Source organism: Pimephales promelas, chromosome 3, assembly GCF_988280905.1.
Source record: "Pimephales promelas chromosome 3, fPimPro1.hap1.1, whole genome shotgun sequence".
In the NCBI taxonomy this organism is placed as follows: Eukaryota; Metazoa; Chordata; class Actinopteri; order Cypriniformes; family Leuciscidae; genus Pimephales; species Pimephales promelas.
Genome location: NC_142771.1, coordinates 11,575,728 through 11,592,473, shown reverse-complemented (window position 1 = coordinate 11,592,473; position 16,746 = coordinate 11,575,728). Strand labels below are relative to the sequence as shown.

The window sequence follows — 16,746 nt, the reverse complement described above, 5'->3', positions numbered from 1 at the left end:
ACATAGATATAATAAAATAAAAAATACATCGGAAAATTATTTACACTACCATTTAAATGTTTGGGGTGAGACACATTTATTCAGAAAGGACACATTAAACTGATCAAAAGTGAGAGTAAAGACATTTATAATGTTACAAACGATGATATTCCAAATAAATGCTGTTCTTTTGAACATTGTTTTCACCAAAGAATCCCAAAAACTAACATCTCAAGCAACACAATGTTTTCAACATTGATAATAATAAAAATTACATTCCAATAGAATACATGTTATTTGAAATTGTGAAACTATTTCAAAATATTACCGTTTTCATTGTATTTAAAAAAAAAATGCAGCTTTGGTGAAATGGTAATATACAGTATGTAGAATTGTATTGTTTTTAACTTAAATAAATAGAAGACAAATTCTGGTAAAAGTAATTTGATAACTTAAAAAGTGCAAAAGACAACATTATGATGACAATCTTTAAAGGCATGTTTTTTTTTTCTTTTTTTCAAATGACCCTAAGGGAAAGAAATGTTTCCCTAAATGAAGAATCACCCAAATACATTATCATTTCCATAGAAAGCAGATATAGAGATACTTCAGCTTGCAAATGAATTATAAAGTCGATGGTTTGTTGACAATAGGTGTGCGTGATATGACCAAAGTCTTATGATATGAATAATTTAATTTCACAATAATGATATATATCACGCTAAATAAAGTTTTTTATGATATAAAAATGTAATTGAAATTGAAAACACAAATGAAATAAACCCATCTGAAAAACTTCAAACACTAGAAAAACTACAATAAAACGAATCAGGTTTATTAGGCTGCTGTCACTTTAAGAGTGAACAGACTGGTCTAATACTCTGATAACCTAAGTCATAAACGACTGTGTTTAAGAGGATACTCGCAAAGACGGGCCTTTTGACATATAAGTGTGCATATTTGACATATATGGCAGCGGCTTTATGTGTACGCTTTTTAAGTCTTGGTGGGTGATTTTAATATTCACGTTTGCTGTCAATCGAACACTCAATCAAAAGAGTTCCTCAGCCTCATTGAGTCTAGTGGATAGTTGACTACTTACATTCAGGGTCACATTCTGGATCTTGTACTTTCCTATGGGGTGGAAATTATGGTTTAGGGGCCAAATGTAGTTTTTATAATACTAAGGTTTTTTTTTGTTTGTTTTTTTTGTGGTATAATATGTATGAATTTGGTTTATGTATGTGAATGTTTGATGTGTGATGTGTTGCCACTTGACTTCTTCCGCTGCCTTTATAAGGGACCACAATGGAAATAAGTCTTCGGGCTTTATTGTGTTTATCCCTGACTACTTTTGTATTTGTTTTTAATGTATGCAACAGTTTCTTACTGTTCTTCATATTTTTATATTTAAGTGGTCAAATAAATCTAAATCTAATCTAAATTAGTGACATTGTTATATCTGATTTTATGCTTTCGGACCATAAGCCAATGTTATTTTCTACTTCTCTTCCCTGCCTTTCTCATTCCACCGCTGTAGTTTTAACATTGTCTCGGTCTAATGGCTCGGTTTTTACAGAGCACTTCATGAAATCCTGCACACATTAGTTTTTGGATTCATCACCGCTATTGGACCTTGATGCCGATTGCCGACGAACATCTCAGTCTATTAAACTCTGCTCGGCTGAATGCCCTAAATGAAACTGCTCGGCTTAAGCCTCACACACCCAAACCCAAATCCGAACACGGATATACGTCAACTAAGACAATTGAGTAGAAAAGCCGAGCGCAAATGGAAAAAGGACGAGCTACATGCTTCACTCCAGTTGTTTTAAAGACAGTCTTACCAGAATGCTGTAAAGTCACTTCTAACATGTTTTCCATTGCCATTTTTAAGGTTGGTTGGTTGGTTGGTTGGTTTTCCGATTTTCCATTGAGTCTGATACTGTTTTTGCCACTCGTGATTCTTTCCATTTTAAATTCGAGTCTGATACTGTTTTATCACTTCTGTTTGACCATTTTATATTCAAGTCTGATCCTGCTTTGCTTCGCCCGTTTTAACGTTGCGCTCATTTGTGTTGTTACGTAGGTACTACTTCGTTTTAATTTTTTTATTTTAATTTCTGCTGTTCTGGCCAGCCAGCGCCTGTGGTAAAAATGTGCTGTATAAATAAAGTAAACTTGCTTATAGCGCTTGAAGTGTTAAGTGCTTAAAAATGTATGCAGACGATAAGCTTTCGAGACTGTACAGAAAGGCCCGTGTGCGTAACCGCGATAGAGACGGGTTAATTGTGTCTACTGGTACATCGCCCGCCCCTAGCTGACATGTGAGATCCATAGAAAATGGATGTGGTGTCCATAGAAAGCAGATAATTTGGCACTTCAACTTGCAAATGAATAATAAAGTCGATGATCTGTTGACATGGCCTCTTAAATGTGGGATTCGCCAGTGTGCTGAACACTCCTGGAGGCCTGTAAAACAGTGCAGGCAATTGGGTATTTTGTCAAACTCAAGCTCATATACATTCACAGTCACAACAAGTTATTTCCGGATTAAAATGCTCCAGTGATCATCGCCTCCCCTGAGTAGCTAAAGGTTGCTATCTGAACGAGCAATTAGCATGTGAGTGATCTCTGATGTCCTTGTAATGGTTGTGATGAGGGCACTTCAACTCAAGCCCTGATAGACAAGGATTTTAAAGCAACAAGTAAACATATTTCACGCAATCAAAATGATAATGTGCACACGCCGGTACTGCTGTGGCATTTGGAAACTCCACGCTGTGACATGAATCCAAAAGCGGATACGCAACTCAACCTTGAAATAGATTTAACGAGAGTTAAACGGTCCCTAACTGAGAGCGAGTTTACCTGGGATTTGCTTGTTTGGTTTGAGCCGAACTCTGAATATTTCCTCTTCTGTGGTGTACAGATACATGACAGGACTTTGGCGTACTCTTCTCTCACCTGTGGGGAAATGAAAAAGACATCACATATGTGCTATGAATGAACTAAATTCTATTGACTACTTTTTTTTAGGGACAGCGATTGTCATGGGGTATTTTTACAGTCGACATGAAATCAAACTTACAAATATAATAATAATTTGACGAATTATTTAATATTTATTAAACCTGGTCACCACTCACTAAACAATCTCCTATTGTAAATGAACTGCAATTCATTCTAATGTTCACTTTATGTTCATTTTTACGTATTTTTTTCCGTACTCGTGTTAAAAGGTTACGCCGACGTCACACTGGCAGTTTAAATCAGCTCCGATACGGCTCAGAAATGACCAGACGTCATTTATTTCCAATGGAGATTCGCAGATCGCATGCGAATGGGTCCGAAACGAGTTCGACCGAGTGCGGTTCCGAAGAAAATCGTGTCAGTTGGTCGTCCGGATGTGTTCAAAAAAATGTAACTCTTGCGAAAAGCTATGGATGGTTCCTATCCGACAAAACCTATGCTGACAAAACTGTTTTTTGGTAACACTTTACAATAAGGGTGCACTAATATGCATTAATTCATGCTTAACTAATGCACAGATAATCATGAGTTAATGTATAACTCATGAAGAACTAAACCATTAATTAATGATTACTGCATCAGCAACTAATAAAGAGTCTATATGATTTAATAGATGAAGTAATACATGAATTGTTATTAATTCATTGTGTCATTGTGTATTAATTCCTTAATGACATATTTTATTAAGTAATAGTGTAAATTAATGTGTTAATTACCACAATTAGTCAAAGCTATGCACTTCAACTTCCAGTTGTCTGCTTTAATTAATTATTAGCTAATGATTCGCAAAGGTATCATTATGTTATGACTTTACTTGTTGGGGCACATCATTATTAACTAGTCATTTAGTAACTGTAGTAATTTGCACATGAATTTGCACAAACAATGAAGTAATTAATCATGTATTAATGCATATTAGTGTACCTGTCATATTATCTGGAAGTTGAAATACAAGGCTTTGGCTCATTCTGGTAATTAACATATTAATTAATACTATTAGTTAAAAAAAAAGAGTTATTATGGAATTAATCCACAATTACATATTTAATTAATAGCAATTAATGTATGAACTAATACATTAACCTTACAGACTCTTAATTAGTTCCTAATGTGATAATCAGTAATGAATAGCTTAGATAATCATTAGTTACACATTAATTATCTTTGCATTAGTTAAGCATGAATTAATGCTTATTAGTGCACACGTATTGTAAAGTGTTACCCTTTTTTTTAATTAAAGTTGCTCCATAACTTCTGGATTTAAAATAAAAATAGTGGGTAGGCTACGTGTTTGTGGTACAGCCGCGGATCAGTTACGCACTGCAAATGCAGCATATGTGAAAGCACTCCTTTACCACATACCGCAACACGCACCGCATACGCACTGCGTGAAACAGGCGTCAGGCTTTATATTTATTGACAAAGCCATGATTGATCTATCATTCCATATTTGATGCTAATTTATGTATCTCAGTTAGTGGAGAAACAGGACTCACTTGTTTTGAGAGCCAGCAATGCATGATGAACATCAGCACCCCCTGGAGGCTGCTTAGTATAGTGAAGATGTATGACATTGCCAGAGTGTCCTTATTAAACTGAAAACAGCCAAACACCCACATGATGCCGAGGACACACAGCTGAGCAATCGCAGTGACCGTAAATGCCCTGTAGGCGGAGATAAAAATGTTAAAGCTCACTGAAAGCATATCTAAATGCTTATTAGACTGGTTTCTGAAGGATCATGTGACACTGAAGTAATGATGCTGAAAATTCAGCTTTGACATCACAGGAATATTTTACATTTTATAACATGTTCACATAGAAACAATTATAATTGATGCAGTCTTGATGAGCATAAGAGACTTAAAAAAACAAAACACAAGTCAAGCTTTTGACCGGCAGTGCACATATAGGGTTTAAAAAGATTTCTCACTTGATTTTGCGTAGATTGTTTAAGTCTGGGTTGAGGGAGGAAAATTTTTCAGCCAGCTTCCATATTGTTATGAGGAAGAAGAATACATTAACCTGAAACAAACAGGAAAAAACTGTGTTTAAACAATTGATTTAATCCTTTCAATTTCTTTCAAAGTCAGTTTTAAATACTGCTGGCATGTGGCACTTTTCAGTAATAGCATAAACTTTGATGTCCTATCACTTTATAAAACATTTGAAGTTCAAATCCCATGGCTTTTTTTGTGAGAACTACTATATACAGTATATTTGATCAACAGTATATATATATATATATATTTATTAGGGCTGTCGCGATTAATCGCATCCAAAATAAAAGTTTGTGTTTACATAATATATGTGGGTCCTGTGTGTATAATTATTTTGTATACATATAAATACACAGACATGCATGCATATTTAAGAAAAATATATTGTTTATCTATAAAATATTTATATTTATATATAATATAAATTATATATAAATCTAGAGACAGTATATACATGAAAATATTTCTTAAATATATACAAGCATGTGTGTGTATTTACATCTATAGAATAATTATACACAGTGCACCCACATATATTATGTAAACACAAACTTTTATTTTGGATGCTATTAGTCGCGATTAATCGTTTGACAGTCCTAATATATATATATATATATATATATATATATATATATAGAAGTTTACCTGCAAGCTGAAAAATGCATATATCTAAATTATGGTTTTAGTTCTACTACATTATTTAATCAACTTATACATTAAGTTATAACAATTAGCACTTTTTTGTGCTTAAAGTAGATTCCATGTTACCATTTTTTACAGTGTGTCGGCTGTGTCCCAAATTTTGCGCATAAAAATTACAATTGTCTCCCATTGCAAAAAATGTCATTGTGAAAAGCCATTTACCAATTTAATTATTTATATTCTTTAATTCTTTAATTATTTATCTATTACTGTTTATTTTCAAATAAATGAAATAAAATGTCATTGTGACTCTTGTGACATGTCACTCAGTCCTGTCATCGCCTTTCAGATCCTGTTTTCTAATCTATTTGTGGAAAGTGCAACGGTAGCTACTTACAATAATTATGGCACAAACTGGCCCGTAAAAGCTCCAAATGAAGCCGTCTTCAACTTTGAGCCAGCAGCTAAAGATAAGCGAAAACATCTTAATAACATCTAAATAACATCTAAATAACATCTAAAAAATATTTATGAAATTCGGAAAACCCACTAGCCATCAGTGCCGTATCCACTTGCATGCGCCGAGGCTGAAATTGCAACGATAACAGCGGGAACTCCATAACCAGCGGCAAACATATAGATGGGTCTCAGCGTTGTGTTGAAGACCAGCACCACCATACGGAAGAGCTGCACTCCTTCCAGACACATCCAGCAGAACGAAGCCAGGAAGAAATAGTGCAGAACACCCGCAACAACAGCACAGCCCACCTGAACCACACACGGGACGTTTATGATCAGAACTGTGAACTCGCGTGCGAAGCCACACCACGAAGATCACGTACCTTATTCTCGGTGCGGGCGATGCCCACGAGGAACACGAAGTAGGCGATGAAGAGGCTGACGCAGAGGTGCAGGTGGATGGTGTTGCGAGTGCTCTGGATAGATCGCACCAAGTAAAATGTGGCAATGCAGATGAGGAGGCAGACCAGAGACAGCGGCAGGCCCACCCATGTGATCAGGCTCAGCTGGTATACATCCTGGTTAAGAAAGTAAAACAAGATTTCACCTTACGATTAATGTGTGATATTTAGAGGCTGATCTCCGCCACGGAATCAAATAAATAAAAAAGGTAATTGTGACTTTTTATCTAACAGTACTGACTTTTTTTCTGCAAGTTCTGCAATTCTACGGAGCCCCCAAAGGGACATATGGTGTTTAAAAAAATATGAGATAGGAGGGAAAAATATATTTCGATGCTTTTTGAGTTGTGTTTCTTGGGGGAACACAAAAGCCTTGACATATAATTTGACCTTATACTTTATACCTTATGACCTTATACCCACCCCCATCACCATTTCCTTTTAGGGGCTCCGTACAATTCGCCTTTGGATAAGCCACGCCCTAGAATGTAGACTGACCAATCACAGCGAGCGCAGAGGTCCCACACTTTTTCACAGCGCTCCATTGACTTTCAACACAGGCGTCTCATATTTTTGGTCTCGGCAGGCTATTACCGTCGTAGTTTTATCCAAAATATGGTTAAACGTTGTGCCTCGGGCATTTGTAACACAGATACGCGTTTCCCAGAGAAGTTGGAGGGGGGTGTCCGTTTTTTCCCTTCCCAAAACCGAAGTCAAATCCTGACAAGTGTCGTTTTTGGATTAAACTGAATGGACGTCCTCAGTCAGCTAAACCCCGCAAAGATCAACAAGCACATCTTTTTTGCTTCTAACCTTACTGTGAGTGTAAAGTTATACTAGTTAGACCGTTTTATAATGTTTTAGGTTATTATTTCGGTTCTCATACCGGTTGTTGATACGCTAGCACACGCTGCTAATAAATGTAGTCCGTTTGCTTTGTAATAACGATTATAGAAGTGAATAGAGACCTACCAGCTTTGCATGAACAGTGTTGCTCCCTGATATTGTTAGTCCCAGCCTCCGTCTCCATTAGTAGGATATGCGGTGGTTCATTTTTTGACTGTGAGCGGTAACGTTATGCTTTTGCCTCATTTTGGATGCCTTGTTTCTTGCGTTTTACCTGTATGTCTTGAATATAGCCTTCGAACGCCCCCTTTGCCTACTTCTATCGGACACTTTATTTGCTGCTTTATAAAAGTTTGATAACATTTCAGCAGGAAAAGCTGTCACAGCATAAGCCATGTTGATACCAAACCAGCGCCCAGATGAAGTTTGACGGACCTAGCAACAATAACTAAGGGGGGGCGGGGCTTAGCCAAAGGTGAATTCAGATTATATTGTGCGATTACTTCAGACAGTCAGAATTTCAAAATATATTGCAAGAAAAAAGTGTCAATATTGTGAGATAAAAAGTTACTTTTTTAATATGTGAAGAGTTCAGATGCAAAAGCCTCTAAGTGCCATTTGAAATTTTCTTCTAAAATGGTCATTTTTATCAAGCTTGTATATTCAAGTTCTGTAATTTCACTTAAATGACAATTAATAGGTAATCCTCATTGCAATTGAAGTGAAATCACTGAACTTAAATATACAAGCTTGATAAAAATGATCATTCTAGAAGAAAATTTCAAATGGCACTTAGAGGCTTTTGCATCTGAACTCTTCATGTTCTGTTTGACAACAGTTGAGGGTACCAACCCCAATATCATAGAGAGCCATCAACACAGCGAAGCTGCTGAGATGATTACAGGAGCAGACGGTCTGGGCATCACTTAAGCTCATAGTAGTGCAGCCTTCCTTTGACCACGCGCCCCCTTCCAGCTCAGGATCCCAAAACACACAGGTATGATCCTTGTCTGATCTCTGGAGAGAAATATTCATCACACTGGTGGAACACATTGCATGTGGCACATTGAGAGCAAACTAAACTGTCCCATACCTCCAAGTGAGAAAACGTGAGTGTTACTGATTTCTCCAGATTGGCAGTCTTTGTATTGCTAACGGTGGCGGTTAACACTTTTGAATTGATCTTGAACTTCTGCTTTGGTGTCTCTAAACGGTTAAAAAATTGGTTGAGATAATTCCCCAGACTTTTGTAGGTGAGGAGAGCTGCAGTCGTAAAGCCTGGTTGATGCACAAAGACAAATTTGTGTTTAAAATGGTATGGTCATAGACAGTTTATTACTTAACTCTGTAAATGTGATCAAGAATATATACCGTGGTACGTTTTTCCTGTTGCTGTGTCCCAGTGGGATGCAAACCGTGTACTGCTGGTGGATATATTGAAATCACCGTCGGGTGGAGAACTGCCTCTTTTTACCAACAGCTCCACCTCTGAAGGACGAAACCCCACATTAATAATGTAAGAACAGACTGAAGATGTGTGTGTGTGTGTGTGCTACTGTTCTTACCAGTTTCAGTGGCGGATCTCTTAGTCTGGCTTTCTGACAGCAGAGGTCCTATCAGTTTTAGCATGTTTTCCACAATATTAAACAACGCCGACACTTCATGGTTATTACCTTGGAAGCCACCGCGAAGTAGATCATCTAAAGCTTTCAGGAAAGCCTGTATGGGTGAAATGGGACAGATTTGTGTATTAAGATAATGTTTGAGTATAAGCACTTATTTGAGCTGAGATACTCTACTTAATGTATGCAAGGCTCTTTAGCACATGGTTTTAGCATATATGTGAAAAAGAAGTATACTTAGCAAACATTTAAAAGAGTACTCACTGTGGACATAATATGCTTTAAAATGGTATACTTGAGTGGGAACTAAATGTTTTTAGACGCTTCATTCATTTCATGTTTATTACAAGTAAATGAACATGTAGTTTAAGTTTATGCTAGATGCAATTAGCTGAAATTTAGAGAGCTATTTTGACCCACTTAAAGGGTTATTTCACCCAAAAATGAAAATTAAGTCATTAATTACTCACCCCCATGCTGTTCCAACCCCGTAAGACCTTCGTTCGTCTTCGGAACACAAATGAAGATATTTTTGATTAAATTTGAGAGCTGTATAACTACCACATTGGCTGCCTAAGGGACTGCCTCTTGACGGCCCAGAAAGTCAATGAAGAAAATGTTTAAATATCCCAAGTGACTACAGTGGCTCAACTATATGTTTATCAAGCGACGCGAATACTTTTTGTGCGAAAAAACAAACAAAAATAACGAGTTTATTCGACTATTTCTTTTCTTCCTTGTAGGCCAGAAACGAGACTTCCTTAGATTTCCACGACGCATGCGTGAGAATTGCGATCTGAAGTAGTGTAAGCTGGTGTAAGCAGATCGCAATTCTCGCGCATGCGTCGTGGAAATCTAAGGAAGTCTCGTTTCTGGCCTACAAGGAAGAAAAGAAATAGTCGAATAAACTCGTTATTTTTGTTTGTTTTTTCGCACAAAAAGTATTCTCGTCGCTTGATAAACATATAGTTGAGCCACGGTAGTCACTTGGGATATTTAAACATTTTCTTCATTGACTTTCTGGGCCGTCAAGAGGCAGTCCCTTAGGAGCCAATGTGGTAGTTATACAGCTCTCAAATTTAATCAAAAATATCTTCATTTGTGTTCCGAAGACGAACGAAGGTCTTACGGGGTTGGAACAGCATGGGGGTGAGTAATTAATGACTTAATTTTCATTTTTGGGTGAACTAACCCTTTAAGTAAGACTTAATTCTATCTTTATACGCAATTTCATAATTACTTCTGTTGTCTTTGAAATATGGATAAAATATGACATGCATTTAAAAAAAAAAAAACTAAAATATACTTTAATTAGTGATGTCAAATCAATTAATCGCAATTAATCACTGCTAACATAAAAGTTAGTGTTTACACATGTGTTTGTATATATATTTACATACTGTATTTCAAATATGTCTGTGTGCGCCGCGTCTATACACACACAAATACACACACACATATATATATATATATATATATATATATATATATATATATATATATGTGTGTGTATATATACACAGTAAATGTGTATACGTCTGTGTGTGTATACATTTTATTGTACATACTAAATATTGTGTACATATAGTATACACACATATGTAAACACAAACTGTTATGTTAAATGCTATTAATCGATTTGACAACATTTCTATTGAAACTTGTATGTCATATATTTGTTTAATATATTTGTAATTATACATTTGTAAATATTTTGTAGATTTAAAAATCTATTAAAAGTAAATGTAATACCGAAAAACAGACATTTGCACATCAAAATAAATGCATTTTTTTTTTAAACATGACTTTTTAAAGATTATTAAAGATGAAAATGATGTATAGTGTACTTTGAAGTAAACATTTTTACTTTGTAATTATTACAGTGCACTTTTTAAGTGTGTTAAGAAACAGTCATGAAAGTGGATTTGCTTAAAGTACACTTACGTGGCTTTTTACACTAACACTACAAGTGCACATCAGTCACTTATTTTTCACAAGGGTATACATAAGTATTGTATTTTACAAGGTGTCACCTCCAGATGTCTTTCTCCATCCATTTGTGTAAAACGCTCCTTCCTGACAGACTCACTCCCGCTCAGTCCCATACAGGTGTTGGTCATCAGAGAGACGAGTTCTGTTAGCTTTGGAGATGCCTACACACACACACACACACACAACACAAAGAAAAAGAGAGATTAGCACTCTAGCTGACTATGAATGACTGTAATATTCTGTATCAGTAATCTAGTCAAATTACCTGGGATCCTTTGCTCTCGCTTATAGATGTGTTGCAATTAAGCTCTGAAAAGCAGCATCACAAAAGAAACAACTGATATCCAGACCAACAGTCAAAAAAGTCACAAATGTTATTTAATATCACTGAATCAACCCAATATATACCAGCAAAACTAGTTAAATTAGAGTTAAATCAGGAGGAAATAGCTTTTTAATGCATCAATTGCAGTTTACTACTTTTTACAGTAACATTTTTTGGATTAATGGTGAATATTTTGTGGTGCAAACTCAGCCATTGTGTGCAATGAATGTTTGGAAACATGACATTTAGAGGTATTTTGGAAACCAAAAGGATCAGATCTTAACAGAACACTAACCTGTGCATTTCATTTGTTTGTGTCCATAGTTGGTGAATCCTGACTTACACACACACTCATGGCCGTCTTTACTGTTTGTGCAGGTTCCTTCTCCACAGATAGATTTATCAATCTTACATACACCTTTAACAACATGAAAACAACATGTTGGAAAAGAATGTGAAATTTCAATGTGTCGAGACTTGGACAGTTTTAAAGGACCTACTCTTGCAGAGTTCATCTGAATCAGTGAAGTTAGTTTCTCCTGACGTCAGTGTGAAGCCCACAGCACACGTGCAGTAATGTGAACCGAGGGTGTTGTGACACGTTGCATTTATTCCACAAACACTGGAATTGTCGCATTCATTTCTGTCTATAATTCAAGTACAACAAAATGTTACATGAAAACTCACATTAGACCAAAAGCAGTGTTGCACAATAGATGGCCAGACAATGTCTATAGCTCTAATGTTTTCTTACCAATACACTGAACTGAACCATTGCTGGAAATGTAGCCATTTTTACATGTGCATGAATAACCTATATGAGGCCCCAGGTTCAGAAAAAGGATCAGATCTTAACAGAACACTAACCTGTGCATTTCATTTGTTTGTGTCCATAGTTGGTGAATCCTGACTTACACACACACTCATGGCCGTCTTTGCTGTTTGTGCAGGTTCCTTCTCCACAGATAGATTTATCAATCTTACATACACCTTTAACAACATGAAAACAACATGTTGGAGAAGGATCAAACATTTCTCAGAATAATCTAAAATTTCTTTTAGATTACTTTACAGTTTTAAAGGACCTACTCATGCAGAGTTCATCTGAATCAGTGAAGTTAGTTTCTCCTGACGTCAGTGTGAAGCCCGCAGCACACGTGCAGTAATGTGAACCGAGGGTGTTGTGACATGTTGCATTTATTCCACAAATACTGGGATTGTCGCATTCATTTCTGTCTGTAATTCAGGGACAGACAATAAACAACATGTTACATGAAAACTCTCACATTAGACTAAAAGTAATGTTGAACAATAGATGGCCAGACAATGTCTATAGCTCTAACACTTTCTTACCAATACACTGAACTCCGTCTTCTGCAATAAACGTCTCTTTCCCATTGCTGGAAATGTAGCCATATTTACATGTGCATAAATAACCTCCTTCAGAATTGACACACACTGCATTGGGACCACACACATCACTTCCATCTATACATTCATTGATGTCTGAAATGAGATGAACAGAGATTCAGATGTTGTTTGTGCTACACAGAGGTCATATGAGAAGATGCGTCATATCAAGTTCTCTTTACCTTCGCATTTAATGCCATCCGCTCCTGTGAAATTGTGAGTTGGTGTGAACCCTCCGTTACAATGACAGTAGTAACTTCCAAGTGTATTGTTGCATATTGCATTTTCTCCACAGACGGGCGGCTGAATAGACTTACACTCATCTTCATCTGTAATGACAGGAAATATATGAATAACCACAGAAGTTCTTCTTTATTTTTGGCTACAGTTTATTAATGAGTGCATGCAGATTCAGTTCATAAATGTGACAATATTATTTGTAACTTTTTTAATTATAGCTATTTTTTAAATAATATAAAACTATCAACAAACTTGATTATCATGTTTTTGTGGGGCCAGTATAAATGTAGACATATAATCCAAGTAAAATCCTGTTGAGCCCTGATATTGCTTAAAGCTTTTGAATAAGAGTTGTATATTATGTTAGTCTTTTTATCCATACCTATGCATTTTCCCCTACTTATTTTTAATCCAACGCCGCAGGTCATCATCATGATGTTCTCTGTCAGTGCCAATAGAAGACCTATAAACACAAATAAAAAGTGTCTGTTACTGCATGTTTAGTGTCTTTGGTGAATAGCTTGATGCACATACAAAGATCCAAATGTCAGAGACCACATTAAAACCTGCAAATAAACAACACAATACTAAGACATTCTGATTTTCATGTTAATTTCCACTTCAACTTTTTACTCTTCATGTTATGTAATTAAAATGTTTGCATTTAATAGAAAATAGAAGCATTTTCATAATTGGCCTTGAATACTGTAAATGAACTGTGTTTTTAAACATTGGTGCCATTGAGCATTAACAGTCGTGCATGTCACACTAAGCCATGATCTAATCTTATATATACTGCAAGTCACGCTGCCAAAATCAGCCTTTATTTATCGCCCATAATCGCTAAATTGTTATTCACAAGGGAAAACAGTCTGAGAAGACAAAGTTGAAAGAAGCATAACAAGATTCATCTATTCATGTAATGCTATTTCCACTCATTGTTCATGACAGTTGCGTTGAGATGATGGCGATTCAGGAAGTGTGAGGTTCTGTGCAGGACTGGAGCAAACAGATTTAACACAACCAGCCCTCAGACGGACACACTGTCACATGCTCTGACCACAGGCAGGGTCACACAGGAGACTCTTAAAAACAGTGTAGGACTTTTTACAACCCACAGTGGTGACTCCACCATAACCGAAGGTGTGGTCTTGCTCAGTGTTGTGCAACCAGACAAACAATTGTTTCATGAATTTGTTCTTATTCTTTTCAGCCTAACAGAAAGGTTTATGTAACATTTCCCCTTTTATAGTTTTTCATTGGTTTAATGCCACCTTCCCATTATTCTGGGCATCTCAACTGTGTGGACAGACCTAAAACACCTTGGATTTCCTGTCCTGATTCGGTTTCCGCTAATATTTTGTCAAAATCAAAGCCAAAATAGTTAGATAGTTCACCCAAAGATGACTATTCTTTTCTGAGGAACACAAGAAAGATATTTTGAGAAACATTTCAGTTTTCTTTTTTTCTTTTTCTTTTTTTCTTTTTTTGTCCAAATAGCAGTCATTGGTTATGAAAACAGTTTTGATTACCAACATTCTTCAAAATATATTATTTTGTGTTCAACAGAAAAAAAAGTCATACAGGTTAAAAAGACATCTCTAGAAGAAATGTTCTATATAGAACTTTAAAGGATTTAACATTTTAGGGGTTACTTCATGAGGTTATTTTAGTTTTTAATAAATTGTTTAAATATATATCTTTTTAATTACATTTTATGAATTAATCAGCTCGTAAACAAACTTTATTAATAGAAATAAAAAAAATTAATAACCTGTTAAACATAAAAGTATTATGCAAATATTTCTCCTTATATTGAACCTTTTTAGCATAAAGGGTTCTTTAAAATTTAGCCAAGAACCCATAAGAGTGAAGGTGCGTAAATAATGACAGAATTGTCATATTTGGCTAAACTAACCCAGCTAAACAACACCCAGTTTCACTTATTGTCCCACAACATCCCATACTGAACGCACACTATTGTGATTTTGAAGGTTCATGACAGTGTTTGTATATATCAGTCCTTGTTTCACAACAATCTCTTACCCAAAATCATGTGCTAATAACCAAACCTTCTTTTATTTCACTTCACAGTTGTTTTCCAAAGACTACAAGAACCGGAGCAGAACCCTCTGCTTATTCTCTATTCATTTCTCACATTTATCTGGTGCTTTCCAGATAACCAGCGCTCATGGACCCTGATTCACAGAAAAACTACCCCATTGTGACATCAGTTTTTCCTATCTGTGGCAGTTTCCTCTCATGGCCATTTGCTGTTTCTCTATTTTTAAAACAGTAAATTACGCAGTTGTCAGCAGGGCAACGTTTGAGTTAGCAAAACCACACAGTGGCTCCACACAAACATCTGTCTCTACATTGATCTGTGGAAACTTCAATCCTACAAAGATCTGAAGTGTGACTCACCCAGACTCAGCAGATACATGTTCCTCATGGTCAAAGAGTCAACGAGAAATGAAAAATCCGATAAAAAGAAAAATAAATGAAAACAGCTTATGATTTGATCCTGATCAATCCCATGCAAGAAATGTCTTGAGACTCTTCAACAGTCGTTCCTCACCAACTGTCTTCTGTTTCCATGCAGGACTAGACTCTTCACTTTCCTCTCACTATCTAGGAAAAAAAAAAAAAAGTTGTGAGGCTTTTTTATTTGAATGCCTCCTTTACTCAATCTTGCTTCCCGAAGTAGGTCTTGTGTCTTTCTCGCTGACTCTAAATGTTGAAGAAGCCTGAAGTGCCAGTGAGAGTTTAGTGAGTGCAGTCCAGCCCCTGCTCTTGCTGACACTGAGAGGGAGGGAGGGAGGCGGGGAAAGGTTGCCAACTAATATAACAATAAAATGAAAATAGGCTTCATCATAGTGTCAGTTTGGTGTTGAGTAAAGTTCCTTGGATGTTAATTTTGTTCTCAGAATCTTTACTATTTCATTAAAACCCAAAAATAAATAAATAAATAATATTGTTAATATTACATATACAGCATTACAGTTAAAGTCAAACAAATCAACACTCTTTGAGGCAAATCAACACTCTTTGAAAAAAAAAAGTTAAAAAAAAAAAGTTTAAATGGGATTCTAGAACCGTCTGAGGATCTTGACTGAATTTTAGGGAAGACCAATGAGCTTCTAAATTAGGAATTGTCTTAAATATTGACAAAATACTTACGTTTAATTGTTTATTTATTATTATAATTTTTTTTTAAAAAGTGTTTACAAGGTTTTTAATTCATTCAATTTAATCAAATTTAAAAAATGAATTAAAACAAAATTCATTAAACTAAATACATAAAATAATCCCATGATGGGAACCCCTACATGAATAGAAACCTTTAAGGTTTTATATATGGAAACTTTTCTTCTGACGCATGTACATTAATGCTTACAGATGTCCAAAACAATAATTGGCTCACAAAATGTGGCTTATTTGAAACATTTATCATAAATTTGTGTTATTATACATTTAAGTACCGTGTAAACTGAATTAACATGTACTTACTAAAGTGTTATTAATTATTTATTTTTAAATAAATACTTAGAAAACCCTGAATTATCGCTGAATCAATATGCTGTTTAACACATGATGTGTGCATTTGTACGTGTTACTTCCTGTTTTCGAGTTGCTATGAAGGTGACGTTATTCAAGAACGTTCTACTGTTTCATCTCCCATGCAGTTTCTAATGGGTATTTGTAACAATCGTCTTATGTTCCTCCCTAAAAATGCT

The 16,746-nt window shown here is 35.7% G+C and overlaps 1 protein-coding gene across 2 annotated transcripts; it reads right to left on the bottom strand.

Annotated features, from left to right (window-relative positions):
* Positions 1–453: 453 nt before the first annotated feature.
* Positions 454–15,792, bottom strand: LOC120473136 (adhesion G protein-coupled receptor E5). Of its 2 annotated transcripts, XM_089128226.1 has the most exons (21): positions 15,434–15,792; positions 13,392–13,472; positions 12,952–13,098; positions 12,713–12,865; positions 12,449–12,595; positions 12,227–12,349; positions 11,860–12,006; positions 11,655–11,777; positions 11,300–11,343; positions 11,076–11,195; positions 8,986–9,139; positions 8,792–8,908; positions 8,514–8,698; positions 8,273–8,437; positions 6,497–6,691; positions 6,205–6,422; positions 6,052–6,118; positions 4,946–5,037; positions 4,509–4,677; positions 2,851–2,946; positions 454–2,451 (listed from the first exon to the last, which is right to left on the bottom strand). In XM_089128226.1, the coding sequence occupies exons 1-21, from the start codon at positions 15,459–15,461 to the stop codon at positions 2,410–2,412; spliced, it is 2,613 nt and encodes an 870-aa protein (XP_088984352.1). In that variant the 5' UTR covers positions 15,462–15,792; the 3' UTR covers positions 454–2,409. The 2 variants fall into 2 exon arrangements, with proteins under 2 accessions (XP_088984352.1, XP_088984353.1); XM_089128227.1 differs by lacking the exons at positions 11,655–11,777; positions 11,860–12,006.
* Positions 15,793–16,746: the final 954 nt, after the last annotated feature.

Bases quoted from the DNA above. Each gene is read 5' to 3' on its own strand.
- LOC120473136 (XM_089128226.1), bottom strand. From the start codon at position 15,461: ATGAGGAACATGTATCTGCTGAGTCTGG. The intron at 13,099-13,391 runs GTATGGATAAAA...CTGTCATTACAG, and splicing joins AAGTAGGGGAAAATGCATAG to ATGAAGATGAGTGTAAGTCT. The intron at 12,596-12,712 runs GTAAGAAAGTGT...CCTGAATTACAG, and splicing joins AGACGGAGTTCAGTGTATTG to ACAGAAATGAATGCGACAAT.